The sequence below is a fragment of the Phascolarctos cinereus genome, unplaced genomic scaffold, assembly GCF_003287225.1.
Source record: "Phascolarctos cinereus isolate Bilbo 61053 unplaced genomic scaffold, phaCin_HiC Scaffold_9;HRSCAF=440, whole genome shotgun sequence".
NCBI lineage: Eukaryota > Metazoa > Chordata > Mammalia > Diprotodontia > Phascolarctidae > Phascolarctos > Phascolarctos cinereus.
The window spans coordinates 148,857,900-148,871,829 of NW_027556402.1; the positions used below are offsets into that span (position 1 = coordinate 148,857,900).

The 13,930-nt window shown below is 40.1% G+C and overlaps 1 protein-coding gene across 2 annotated transcripts in view; it reads right to left on the reverse strand.

Moving 5' to 3' along the window:
- Positions 1-13,497, reverse strand: part of SLAIN2 (SLAIN motif family member 2) — a 62,938-nt gene extending 49,441 nt beyond the window's left edge. For both annotated transcript variants that reach the window (XM_020990461.2, XM_020990450.2), the window contains exon 1: positions 12,971-13,497. In XM_020990461.2, the coding sequence (XP_020846120.1) occupies positions 12,971-13,350 (380 nt within the window). In that variant the 5' untranslated portion in view covers positions 13,351-13,497. The remainder of the gene's footprint in view (positions 1-12,970) is intronic.
- Between the last annotated feature and the right edge of the window lie 433 nt (positions 13,498-13,930).

Consider the following 13,930-nt stretch of genomic DNA (forward strand, 5'->3'; position numbering starts at 1 on the left):
ACAAAAGATTTAAAAAAATAGGAAGGCGTACTATATGCCCTGCTGATGGTACACTGTGAAATGGTCTAAACACTCTGGAAAACAACATTTAATTATATTTAGAAAGTGACTAAAATGAAAACCACTTCTAAAGATTTCAGAACCAATCAACACAGTGACTGATCACAACTACTAAAGACTGTTTATAAATAGAGTGAGACTTTTCAGATATGAAAAATGTGTGAATTTGTTCTACTTCACTATACTTGTTACAATGAGAGGTACTTTTAGAGAGAGATGCACATAGTAATAATGATACCAAAAAAGTGTCAATACAATAATACAGTTACCTTCCACATTGCAACTTTCCCCATCCTGGTTTAGCTATATCGCGGGACAGCTTAAGAAATTAAATGGGAATTTTGGGTGAGTTCTGTGGAAGCCACAGATGACATGCAAAGGCCAGCAGATGACACAGAGCCTATGACCAAATACTTAACCCAAATTTTATAATATGGTACTGTAAACACCCCAAAAAGGAAAAAAGAAAAAAATCCAACTTCTTCTCTGGCATAAAAGAGCCAAAAAATTTTACACAGATTTTCTAGATCGCAAGGGTGCCACACCCCTAACCTCCACAATGTGAAAGGGATAACTATATTTACAAAGTAGTCAGAACAAGACAGAGACAAGGAAAGAAGTGTTGGTATTACCATGCTGTAATCTAAATGACTTATAGGCTAGAGATTCACAGTTTTACATAGAAGCATCTTTTTCTGTTCTTTACATTCGTTGATGTTGGGTTGTTTTTTTTTAATTACCCCAAGAAGGTCAAGACAGAAAGAAAAGTTAAGTATAAATGTGTGTTAATAGTAGTATTTTTGAGGTGACAATGAACTAAGAACAACATGGGTACCCTTTCACTGGGGAATGGCAAAATAAATTGTGGTACCTGAAATGAAATATTGTCTTAAGAAAAAATAAGGAGAATATAAAGAGTTCAAAAATAGCTACAAGGATTATTTATGTCAATTGATGTAGAGGAAAGTAGACAGATGCAGAAAAACAATACATACAATATCTAGAACAACATAAACAGAAAGAATAAAATAAAATGGACAGCTACATAATTGTTATAACCAAGACTGGCCTCAGAGAAAAGATAAGAAAATACACCTCTTTCCCCTTTCATTGATAAGGTAAGGGACTATAATGTGAAACACGTCATATGTTGTCAGACAGTTTTGTTGAACTTTTAAAAAATAATGTATTTTTTTACAAGGGAACTCTTGCACTTAGCAGGAGAGGGGCAGGTAGGGTACACGTGAAAGTGAATGGGGATCTAAAAGCAAAAATCAAACAAATTTTCTTAAAGAAATTAACTATTTTAATTATATAAAATTAAAAAGATTTTACAAAACAAAAATCAATATGGCTAGAATAATAGAAACTATCAAATAAGAAGAAAATATCTATCTCCAATAAAAGTACGATATCCAAGACATTCAGGAAAATTAAGCAAATATATACAATTTCCCAAATCACGGTCCAACAATGTGACCAGTTTTCAAAAGAAAATGCGGGAAAAAAAAGACCATTTGAAAAATTGTTCCAAATCACTAATAAGAGAAGTGTAAATTATAACAACTCTGAGGTTTCACCCCACACCCAAAGTAGCAAGATGGAAAATAGGAATTGTGGAAGAAGTTATGGAAGATAAAAAAAACACTGTTGCAGAGCTGCACTATTGATAGAACTATGAAATGGTCCAACCATTCTAGAAGAATCTGAAATTATGAAACAAAAGTAACTGAACTACTCATACTCTTTTATGGAACAATCCCAATACTCAGCAAAGAGGTCAAAGAGAGAAAGTTTCCACATGTTCCAAAAACATGCATAACTTCAATTTTTGTGGAGGAAAGGAAGAAGAGAGGAAAAAGAGCGAGGGAAGGAGGGAAGGAAAAAGGAAGGAAGGGCTCTATTGAGGAATGGCTATATTCATGTAACTATTCATATAACAGAAACGACAAAAAAAGGAATTCAAAGAACCACAGGAAGATTAGTAAGAACTAAGGCAAATGTCCATCGACTGGGGAATAGCTAAAAAAAAAGACCTGTGATACATGAATGTAATCAAGTATCACTGAGCTATAAAAAATAATGTATGTGAGGAATACAGAGAATGGAAAGATCTACATAAACTGATGCAGAGTGCTCCCAATATACGCTATAACTACAACAATGTAAATTGAAAAACCACACACCAAAAATTCAAAAGTGAATGTAACAAAATTTAGATCAAGCATTACTCAAATGCAAAGAAATGAGAAGACATCCTCAACCCAACCCTTTATGAAGATGAGAGTAACAGGTGTTAACATATTACACAGGCTTTTTTAAAAGATTTTTTTCAACATATCAATCAGTTAAGCCGATTTTTATTTCCTCTTATAATGGTATGGCTCTGTAGGAAGGGGAGAAGGATACTAGAGATAACCATGATAACATAAAAACCAGAAAACATCAATAAAAAAAAATTATTTTTAAAAAGAACTAATGCAATGTGGTAGTGGTGGTGGTGATATGAAATAAGCAGAACTTGAATAATATAGTTATAATAATATAAACAAAAAGAACATCAAATGTAAGCTGAACTGTAAATGAAATGACCAATCTTGGTGCTGGAAAAGAGGGATGGGGAGAAGAAAAGAAAGGAGACACACTAGAGGTGCAAAATGTTGCACTGATTATATTGACTGATGAAGTCATTTTATCAATTGAACTAACTGCTTTTTATTTCCAAGGAAGAGCTCACTAGGGAAAGGGGTTATTTCTGGAAATAAGTACGATTTTAAAAGCAAATGACTTTTAAACCTTATTTAAAACAAAGTAACTTTTCAGTTACTCTACTGCTCATGGATAAAGTAAAAAACAAATTCTTCAGCCTGGCTCTCTAAAATCTGGCTCCAACTTATCTATGCCAACTTTCTGTCATTCTACTCCCCATCACACACTTTTACATTCAAAACTTAACTATCAGATGTTTCCCAATCTTGCCTTCCACTCTTTTACCTTCATGCACTCAAAACAGTATTACTCATGTCTACTAACATACTCCTTCCACATCTTAACCTACTGAAATCCTTCTCTTCAGAATCGTATCAGGTGCCACTTCTTCCAAAAAGCTCAGCCTAAAACTACCAATCACCTTTTCAAAGAATGCTTCAAATCACTAATAAGAGAAACGCAGTATTTAAAACTTTAAGGGTCTGGGGCACAGCGGATAGAGCACCAGGCCTGGAGTCAGGAGGACCTAAGTTCCAAACTGGCCTCACACCACACACATGACACTTACTAGCTGTGTGACCCTGAGCAAGTAACTTAAATTCAATTGCCTCACCAAAAGCAAACAAACAAAAAAAAAACTTTAAGGTTCTGACTCATGTCCAAGATGACCAAAAAAATGAAAATGTTAGATTTTGGGAGTTCTGAGAAGGCACACCAATCCAATGTTACTAGAGACGTGAACTGGTCCAAACACTCTGCAAGATTTGGAATTACAGTCACTAAGGGGAAGCTAGGTGGCATGGACCCTGAAGTCAGGAGGACCTGAGTTCACATGCGGTCTCAGACACACTCAGTAGGTGTGTGACTCTGGGCAAGTCACTTAACCCCAATTGCCTCACACACAAAAAAAATTTACAGTCACTAAACTGTATATGTTATTTGATCCAGTGATCCCATCATCGGTCATATACCCTCCAAGGAGCTCAAAGACAGAGAGGGAAAGATCAATATATGCAGAAATATTAATAATAGCAGCTAGTGTTTATATAGTGCCTACTGTGTGCTTGACATTGTGCTAAGTGTTTACAAATATTATCTCCACTTGACCCTTACAACAATGCTGTGAGGTAGGTACTATTATTATTTTCATTATACAGTTGAGGAAACTGAGGTAAACACACCTGACTTGCCCAAGGTCACATATCAAGCAAGAACTCAGGTCTTCCTGACTACAGGTTTGGAGCTTCATCTACTGAAGCACCTAACTGCCTGTACTCTTCCTATTTATCAACGAACTAGAAGGAAATGGATATCCATCAACTAGGAAATGGCTAACCAAATTGTGGCATATGAACGTATTGGAATATTTGTGCACTGTAGGTAAAACAAATATAAAGGACAAAAGGTTTTTATGATCTGATGCAAAATGAAGTAAACAAAACCAGAACACTCAAAGGCTTCAAAACTCTGATCAATGAATGTGGTGAACAATTATGACTTCAGAGGTTTTATGGTGAAGCATGCTGGCAACTTTTCAATTGAAAGGTGATGGACTGTAGCATTAGGAATATATTTTCTGGCATGGCCACTGTGCTGATTTGCTGTGACTAATTTTGCTTCTTTGTTACAAGAGAAAATTCTACTGAAGGTGAAAGTCAGCAAGGGCAGTAACTGCAAAGGTACAGCAAAGTAAAGAAAGCGTAAACAAAAAGTAACAATTTAAAAATAACAATAAATTACAAATTAAACAAAACCTACATTACACCCTTACCCCTCCAAAAAGAGGCATAATTAGCAGAAGTTTCCTTTTCTAATTCTTGGCATAAGTAGCAGAAGTTGTTTAAGACAATTAAAGCTACAAATTTAATTATTGATAAAATACTAATGTTTTCAATCCTTTCTCCAACTCTAACAAATTCCTTTCTCATCTCCTTCGAACCTAAGTCTCTCCTTCTGTAAAAAGTAATCTTATTGGATTCCAGCATCACCATTCATCAGTTATAAAAACCACTTTTGAATAGTATGATTCATTCAAAAGGCACTGCCACAGTAAAAACTAATAAAAAGTAACATGACATTTAAAACAAATATCCTGGAGCCAAACAAGTATTGTCCCTTTAAAAGCAGTTACCTTATGAAGCTATTCCTTCTTTCACAGATGCTGCCACTTAAAACTTCTTTAAAATTTCTCTTCTATAAGATCTTGTTTGAATCACAAGAAGAAAAGTGGTCTCACCTGGATTTTTACCCAAAGTATTCTGCAAACAATAAGCATTCCATAAATCTTCGGTGAATTCAATTATTCAGCTTTAATAATTCATTTTATTCACAAACTTGGCTCCAAATGACTTCTATTTATTTCTAAAAAATCTAATTCATCTTTAAAGGACAAAGGTTTGCTACAACCACAGATGTCTTTAAAACAGCATGTAGGATCCAGAGAAGGCTGTTCATTTTCTCCCTCTTCTCAACTGCTACAGCCCTTTGAACCTTCCAACATTTATCACACAATACTATAAATTATAGTTATTTGTATGTAGTCTCCATGAATACAAGCTCTCTGAATAGAGACCAAAACTCCAGGCTGAAATGGACTTTTAAGGATTATGAAATCCAGCTTACTACACAAAGTAGAATCATCATCATCATATTAGCTGGAAGGAATCTTTAATGCTATCCAGTCCAACTCTTTCCTTTTACAGTTAGGGAAACTGAAGCACAGAGAGGGAAAATAAAGGTACTTGCACAAGATCATACAGGCAGTAAGTGGGAGAGATTGGATTCAAACATAGCTGATTCCAAATACCCCTTCTACTAAAATACTGCTTAAACAACATTTCTTGTGACCAAACTTTAATACTTTACAAAGGAAGCCCATTACATTTTTTGACAACCAATAAGCCAGACAGACAAACCTACTAAATTTAGGAAGCCCTTCTATAGCACCCTTATAGTGCTTGGAAATTTTCTACTACATCACAGAAAAGGCTGTTCCACAACTCTTAAGGGTTATGTTCTTCTTTATACTAAGCCAAGATCTATTGCTTCCATCCACTGGTTCTAGTTCTTTCATCAAATTACACAGAAGTCTAACACTTCCTCAGCAAAGACTAAAGCACTTGAGACAGCAATCCTCTAAAAGTTATTCCCTTTAAAGTCTTCTCCTGCCAAGCTAAACATATTTATTTCTTTTAACTGTTCCTAATTAATCAATCAATCAACACCTTCTATGTACCAGGCACTGTACTAAGCACTGGAAATAAAAAAAGAGGCAAAAGACAGTCCCTGACCTCCAAGAGCTCACATCTAATGGGACAAGCATTTATTAATAATGCTGTGTGCCAGACATTGTGCTAGGTCCTGGAGAGAAAAACCAAAAAAATCTAACATAATGGGGGTGGGGGTTTAGGAGGAAGGGGAAGAGGAAGGAGAGAGGGGAATGGAGAAAGAAGGAGAAGAGGGGGATGGGGGAGAAAGGGAAGAGGAGGAGAGGGAGAGAGAAAAACTAGATTTATAGATCTTACAATCATCTACATCTGTAAGTGAGACCAAAGAAACTGATGAGATCACATAAAGTACAAAGAGAATAGGCTACCATCAACAGGGGATGTGACATGGATGACATTCCAGCCAAGGAGATTAAAGAACAGTCAGACAGAAAGGAGAACCAAGACAAAGGTGTGTCATGAAAACCCAGTGGATGATATATTCAGGAAGAAAAGAGTCAATAGTGTCAAATGCAGAGAAGGAAGGAAAGAAAAGGAGCATTTATTAAGTACCTGCTAAGTGCAATGCACTGTGCTAAGCATTTTTACAAATACTATCTCATTTGATACAACCTGGGAGACAGGTGCAATATAGATCCCTATTTTACAGGTGACAGAGACAGTCAGAGGTTAAGTGACTTGCCCAGGGTCACAAAGCTTGTTAAGAGTCTAAGAATGGATTTGCACTGTGGTCTTCTTGATTCCAGGCCTAGTGCTCTATCCACAGTACCACCTGGTTACCTCAGGATTAGAAAAGGCCATCTGATTTGGTAATTAAGACAATTTGTTAACTGTAAAAAGGGCAGTTTCAATTGAGTACTGCAACTGAAAGCCAGAATGGAAAAGTTTAAAGAGTGAATGAAAGAAGACAAGGAGACAGCTAGTATAGAACACTTTAGGATTTTGGCTGTGAAAGGGAAGAGAGATAAGGATGATAGTTTGAAGGGATGGTAAGGTCAAGTGGTTGTTTTTTAAGGATAAGCGAGACCTGCACATATTGCAGAAAACAGGGACTAACCAAGGAGAGAGGAAAAGATCACAGATTATAGAAAGAGCTGTTTATGGCACTTCCTAAAAAGTTCTCCAGGAAGCCAAAGAGCACAGAGAGGCCTCCAGTGCAAGCCCCTCTTAACCAGCTCAAAGATCCTCTGTCTTCCAAAACAGACTACAGAGCTGCCAAACATACCTATCCGTGTGACATTAAAGTTTTACAGAATCAACTAGTAGAAACAACTGGAAAAAACATGTAGGAAGCTATAGAATAGAATGGAAAGCTTACAAAATCTGACAGAATATTTACAAATGAAAAACCAAGCATTGTCTTCAATGATAAGGAATCAAGAAAAAGATACAAAAAGTGAAAAACCAAGAGAAAATGCTTCTGAAATGAACCATCCCTTGCTTCATTTTTACATATGGACTATGCCTGATTAGCTGTCATGTTAAATATACATATTATTTTGTGGAAGGTTTTTTTTCTGTGAGTGTTTAATAAGAGAGTCAGAGGGAAAAAAGATTATGGTGGGGGAAATCTACTTGAAGAGATGAGATCACATGGAGAAGCTGGCTTTATTGAGAAGGGTCAACTTTCTATCAGATACTGGAAAAAGCAAGGAAAGAGAATGGAGGATGTCAACCCTCTTATTTTTTTAAACTGATACCTCTTGTTCATACATAATCATCACCTCCTGAATATATCCCTCCCATCCTTCCCTATCCATCAAGTCTTCCCTTTTAGCAAAGATTAAAAAAGGAAAGAAAAAAGTTCACTTGGCAAAATCAACAAATATATCACATCAACTCTATGTGATAGCATATGCAATAGTCCATCACCATTCCAACTTCCAAGCCAAGTTTAGTCATTATATTTAGAGCATTCTTATTTCCTTTTACACTATTGTCATAAGTATATATAATTTACCTGATAAGGTTTATTTTACTGTTTCAGGACATCTAGGTCTATCCATGTTTCTCTGAGTTTTTCATTTCTTATAATATAAAAGTATTCTATTACATTCATGTTCCATAATTCCAACCTCCCAACTTTATGGATGGATAAGAGAATCAAGATTAAAAAAAGATCCCAGCATGAGGGAGGGATGCATCAAAATTAACAAGGTGAAATTTAAGAGGGCTAGCTAAGACCTAAATTAAAGTCAATCAAAGAAAGAAAAGACACAGCTAACAATAGTACGTTAAAAAAATCTAACTTAACTATAAGCTAAATAAACCAGAGGTATGACGTATATTCTAAAAAAAAATTAATCTTAGACTCAAATAATTAAAGTATAACAAGAGTATCTTGGTCAAGAGAAGTAATAATAGTGCCAACTGTATTCTCTCAGACTATACCTGCAATTTTTGTTGCAGTGCACCAAGCATTTTAAGATCACTGAACAATCTGAATTTGTCCAGTGAATAGGATGGTAAAAAAGATTTAGAAACTATGTTATTGGGGGGGGGAGAAACAGCTGAAAGAAATGAAGATGTTAATCCTAGAAATATGACAACTTAGGGCAATTTAAGATAGCATTTACAAATATTTGAAGTGCTGTCAGGGATTTAAATTTGTTCTATGTTGCACAGAACTAGAACCAATCCTAGATCTTTAAGTTTACAATAAGGCAATTTTTGTTCAATATGACAGAATAAATAAAGGAGCAGTGTGGCATAATGGATAAAAGGCTAGACCTGGGATCAGGAAGATCTGGGTTCAAACCCTGCCTCACTCATATACTAGCTATGTAATGATGTGGTAAATTGTTTAACTTCTCAGTAGTCTCAGCACCTAACACCAGAAATTACAACTTGCCAGTGAACTCTAAAGAAAGGGGTTTCCACAATGGGAGCTGCCTGAATGCTGCTGAAAGGATTCCTGTACTAAATGGATAGAAGGTTTGACCACAGGATTTCTAAGATCCCTTCTACTTAAGATTCCATGATTCCACAATGTATTTATTATGAATCAAATCTTCCCAAATCCCACTTCTCAATACAAACAAAACATGTAATTTACAAAACTTTAAAGTGAAAGTTAAGGATTTACAGTTCCCAGAAATGGAAAGAACTAAAGTATGTGCATGCTAATGTATGACTAAAGCATGTTAGAGGTGGGTGGTCATAGAAATTGAGAAGGCAGGTAACTGTGCAGTCATATTAGATGGGCCATTAACATGAAAACTGAGGTCCTCAAAATGATGGAAAACGATGGGGTAGAGAATATTATAAACTAGGTATTCAAGTGATTACAGACTACAGGGAGAGTGACCTGAACACCAATAAATCACTATACTGAAACATAAATATATCACTATACTGGGAAAATAAAACAAAAATTATTTATACCTGTACAATTCTACTTTGTAACAATAACCCTAATAGCAAACTGGTACCACATGACCAAAAGAATCTTTAGGCATGCTATCTAAATAAATGCCATACTAAATAACTAAGGCCAGTGCAGCCAAAGTCAGACATTCAGTCAATAAACATGTAAGTGCTTACTTTGTACCAGGCATTGTGCCTGGTGAGACAAATTAAAAACAACAAGAAAAAAAACAACACTTAAAAAATTGACCTAAAAGAGTTCACATTCTAATGGAGAAGACAACATGCAAATAAAGCCTAAGGTCTTTATTGAATCACTGCTTAATACCATAATATCAAGTATTATCTTTTCATATCATATACATTGGAGAGTAAAGTCATCAAGCCATAGAGCCTTGCACACTGAAGGAACCGCAGATATTCTGCCAATGATTTCTGTGCCTGATCTCATTATACTTTATACTCCTCTTATGTGTTTATCATACTGTAATTTGTATCACAGTTTTGTTCTCCCTACTGAGATTGTAGTCTAAATTCCTTAAGGGCAAGGATTATGTCATTTTTTATCTTTCTATTGCCAGCACCTTGCATACAAATGTTTAATTTTTTAAACTGAAATTTCAAGTACTTGATAAGAATGTTAAATATGTTATATGTCTACTATACATATATTTTAAAGCTCTTCTTTTAAAGTTCAACATACACTCACTACTCCCACAGACACGCATGATTTTAAAATTACACCCAAAAAAACTAGTATTGTTGACAGTACGCCGTCATTAGGAATGTCAATCCCAATAACATTGTAACATCCAGTGATAAATAAAGACTTGACATTACATATCCCAATGTACCTCTGACGTTTAAATCTTTCTCAATTACATATCCCAATGTACCTCTGACATTTAAATCTTTCTCAATTAAGAGTTCTAGATAGTTCAGCCTGGCCTGAAATACCCTTCCCACTCTTCTTCAGGAGCCCATATCCCACTAAGTCCTGCTTCCTAAATGGACTCTCTAGCCCACCCTGATCTCTCCCTACTATGAAGTATTCTAGGCCAGGGTTTCTTAAACCTTTTTTTTGTGCCACAGACTCCTCCCCTTTGGCAGTCTGGTGAAGTTTATCTTAGATCCCTTCTCAGAATGTTTTTACATGCACAAAACAAAATACATCATCATCATAACTAGCACCTATTATGTGCTAAGTACTTTACAAATTACTCTTTTATTTAATCTTCACATCAACCTCTGGAGGTAGGTACCAGTATTATACCCATTTAAAGTTGAGGAAACTGAGGCAAACAGAGGTTAAGGGACTTGCCAAGGTCATATAGCTCACATCTGAGGCTGGATTTGCTCTCAGGTCTTCCCCATTCCAGGCCTGGCACTCTTTACACTGTGTCGGCTAGCTGCCTCCAGCTGGGAGACCAAAAGTTTATGAAAACAAAGATGTAATTTTCTTCCTCATCCAACTTCAGAGACACCCTGAAATTTATCCATGAGCTTCAGGATCTGCTTGTAGTGTTTATTATGTGTGCCGTGCATTATTTTTTTTCCAATTCAGTTCAATAAACATTTATATTCAGCCTGACATAATGAATAGTACGGGCCTCAAAACCAGTAAGACCCGGGTTCAAGTTCTGCCTCCGTCCTTGTGTCCAGCTATAAGAGTCTGAACAAGTCATTCTCAGCCTCTCAGAATTTTAAAGAGCTCTCTAGGACCATTAACTTGCAAGGTAGGTGCTGGACTGCATCGATAGAGGGAATTTTCTTGGCTGGAAGTTCCTAATGCCAATGAAATTAAAAGTCCTAACTTGTATTCATGGGCACTGGGAAGGAAAAGGAGTACAAATACAAGAAAAGGGGGGGGGTCCTGTTTTTAAGGCTCTTAAAAATCCAACTGAGTGTTAGTGTGCGGTATTCAGCAGAAAGAATGCTAGACTTATTACATGTATGACTTTGGGCAAGTCCTTCCCTTTTTCACCTGAGTTTTCCTCACTGTAAAATAAAGATAGTAGTAGCACTCGTACTTCCTACCTCACAGAGTTATTTTATTGTGAGCAAAGTGTTCTCTGGGCTAGGTCACCTCTAATGTTCCTTCCAACCTTAACTCCTATAATCCTAAACCTTAAGGAACCTTATACATAAGCTACTGAGCCTTTCAGTATTATTTTACTGCTGCTTGTTTCTTTTCCTCAACAGGAATAAAAAAGTAGGGACCATGTCTAATACTTCTCTTTTACCCTACACAGGGAGGGTAGCATGCTGTGGAGGACAGGGAACAGACTTGGAAGTCAGGAAGACTTGGGTTCAAGACCCCCTTACTTAGTTACGTAATTATAGAGATGTCATTTAACTCCCCTCTTCTTCAGTTCGCTCATTGGTAAAATTGAGGGGGGCAGGATTCCAAGGTTCCTTCCAGCTCTAAATCTATGACCTAGCTCAGTAAACAGATGCTCAATCCCGAACATCTTCCAACATACACTGCCTAATTCTGTCAAACATTGCACTACCTTAGAAATCTCTATTTTTAACAAAAAAGGCGAAACATTTCATTTTTAAACAGCACGTGATGAATTCATGCATAAAAGTTCCCCTATCTCCCTGAAGAAATCCTTTCAAGCGTTCTGGGTGAAAGTGATTTTTAAGGTGTGGGTCACCATTTTCCTTGAGGGATACTGGAACAGGGACTTTCAACAAACCTCTCCTACATCCCCTAGAATAACATGAAAGTGACAAGTCAATGTGGTAACTCTCCACAACCTTGAGAAATGCCAAAAACCCAATTCTTGAATAAACACTGAAGAGCAAGAAAGAGTAGCAAGGAGTATACATTCTCCTTCCTACGAGGGAAGACCGTCTTTTTCCAGCTCTTGGATCTCTGCACAAAGCAGCCCCATCCTCTCTCTCCCCCATCACACAAAGCGAAGCTATGCTCGGAGTCCCCGAAGGGGAGTCCTATTTCACACCATCTTCCTCCCTTTCTTGCCACCCACACCAGTCATTCTAAAGCCTCACGTCCCCAACAGGACTGTGGCACCCTTTCCACGCGGACTTAGAAACTAGACCCTTTCGCACCAAAAGGAGAGGGGGACCAGTTCTTCCCCAAGAGTCAAGTTCGGTGACTTCCCATCGAGCACGCCCCTCCCCAAGTTCCTTCACCGACACCCAAATTCCCAGGCCACCCTCCTCGAGCCACACAAAGCGGGGACCCTTCCCATCCCTCCCCGGCTTGCAGCACTGCTAGAGGCAGGCGGGACCGGGACCCTACAGCCCAGTCCAGGTCTACAACCGCGCCCCCTCCAGCAGCACACTTTCTTCTCCTTCTAATCTTTTCGCCCAGGAAATCCTTCCCCCACCCCAGCCTCCCCGAGAGAGAGAGAGAGAGAGAGAGAGAGAGAGAGAGAGAGAGAGAGAGAGAGACAGAGAGAGAGAGAGAGAGAGAGACAGACAGAGACAGACAGAGACAGACAGAAAGAGAGACAGAGAGACAGAGAGAGACAAAGAAAGAGAGGGAGAGACGACCGCCGGCTCTCTGACACTATACAAAGCCCGGGCCGGCACCGAGGGCAGTTGGCTGCACACTCCCCCCGTCCTCCCCGGCTCACCAGCTCTCCTCCTCCTCCCAGCCCAAGAGGCGCTCCAGCTCGTCAGGCCGCAGCGGCTCCACCTCGTCCAGCACGCTGCCCTCGCCGGCCGCCAGCAGGGACGTGGCCCCGTCCCGCAGCTCCTCGCTGCTCGTCCGCCTCAGGCCCGGCCCGGCCCCAGCCGCCTTGGAGGTCAGGCCCAAAGGGAAGCCCCGGGGAGAGCCGGTCCCGGAGGCGGCGGCGGAACCGCGGCTAGGGCTCCCCTGCGCCGCGGGGGTGGCTGCCTGCGCGGCCCCTGAGCGGCTCCTCAGCTGCTCGTTCTGCTTCTCCAGCTTCTTCACCAGCTCCTGCAGCTTCCGCACCTCCTGGTCCGCGTTCACGTTGGAGTTAACGTCCTCCATCCCGGCCCCGTGGCCCCCGCCGCCGCCGCCCTCCTCGGACACCACCCGCCAAGGGGAGGAAGGAGCAGGAGGCCCGCCGCTTCGCCAGCACCGCCCCGGCCCCGCCGCCGCTCTTCCGCGCTCTACCCGAGGCGCCAGCACATAGCAGGGGCGGGCACCGCCGCCAGGGTCGCCCCAGCCCGGGTTCCGAAGCGCCGCTGGCCCCGACCGAGCCGCCTCATCTGCGCCGGCTCAAGACTTGGGGGAGGCGGCGCCAACATCCGGCCCCCGCCGCCATCTTCCATCCGTTCCTCCGCCCCCTCGGTCACGTCGGTGACTTCAGCACGCTCTCGGACGTGGCCGCCGGCAGCCCTCAGCAGTTGCCCAAATACAGCTCAGCTAGGGCCGAGGGCGGGGCTGCTAGACCCGCCGACCCGGATGGGGCGACGCACGCATGCCCTCACCGAGTTCCCTCACACCCGCCCCGCTGGGGGGCGGGGCCGGCAGGAGGGGAGGGGCGGGGCCTGGAGCCGAAGGGAGGAGGGGCATCCCTGCGGGGGGTGGGGGTGGGGTCCAGGCCCGGTAGCAGCGGAGGCGGATC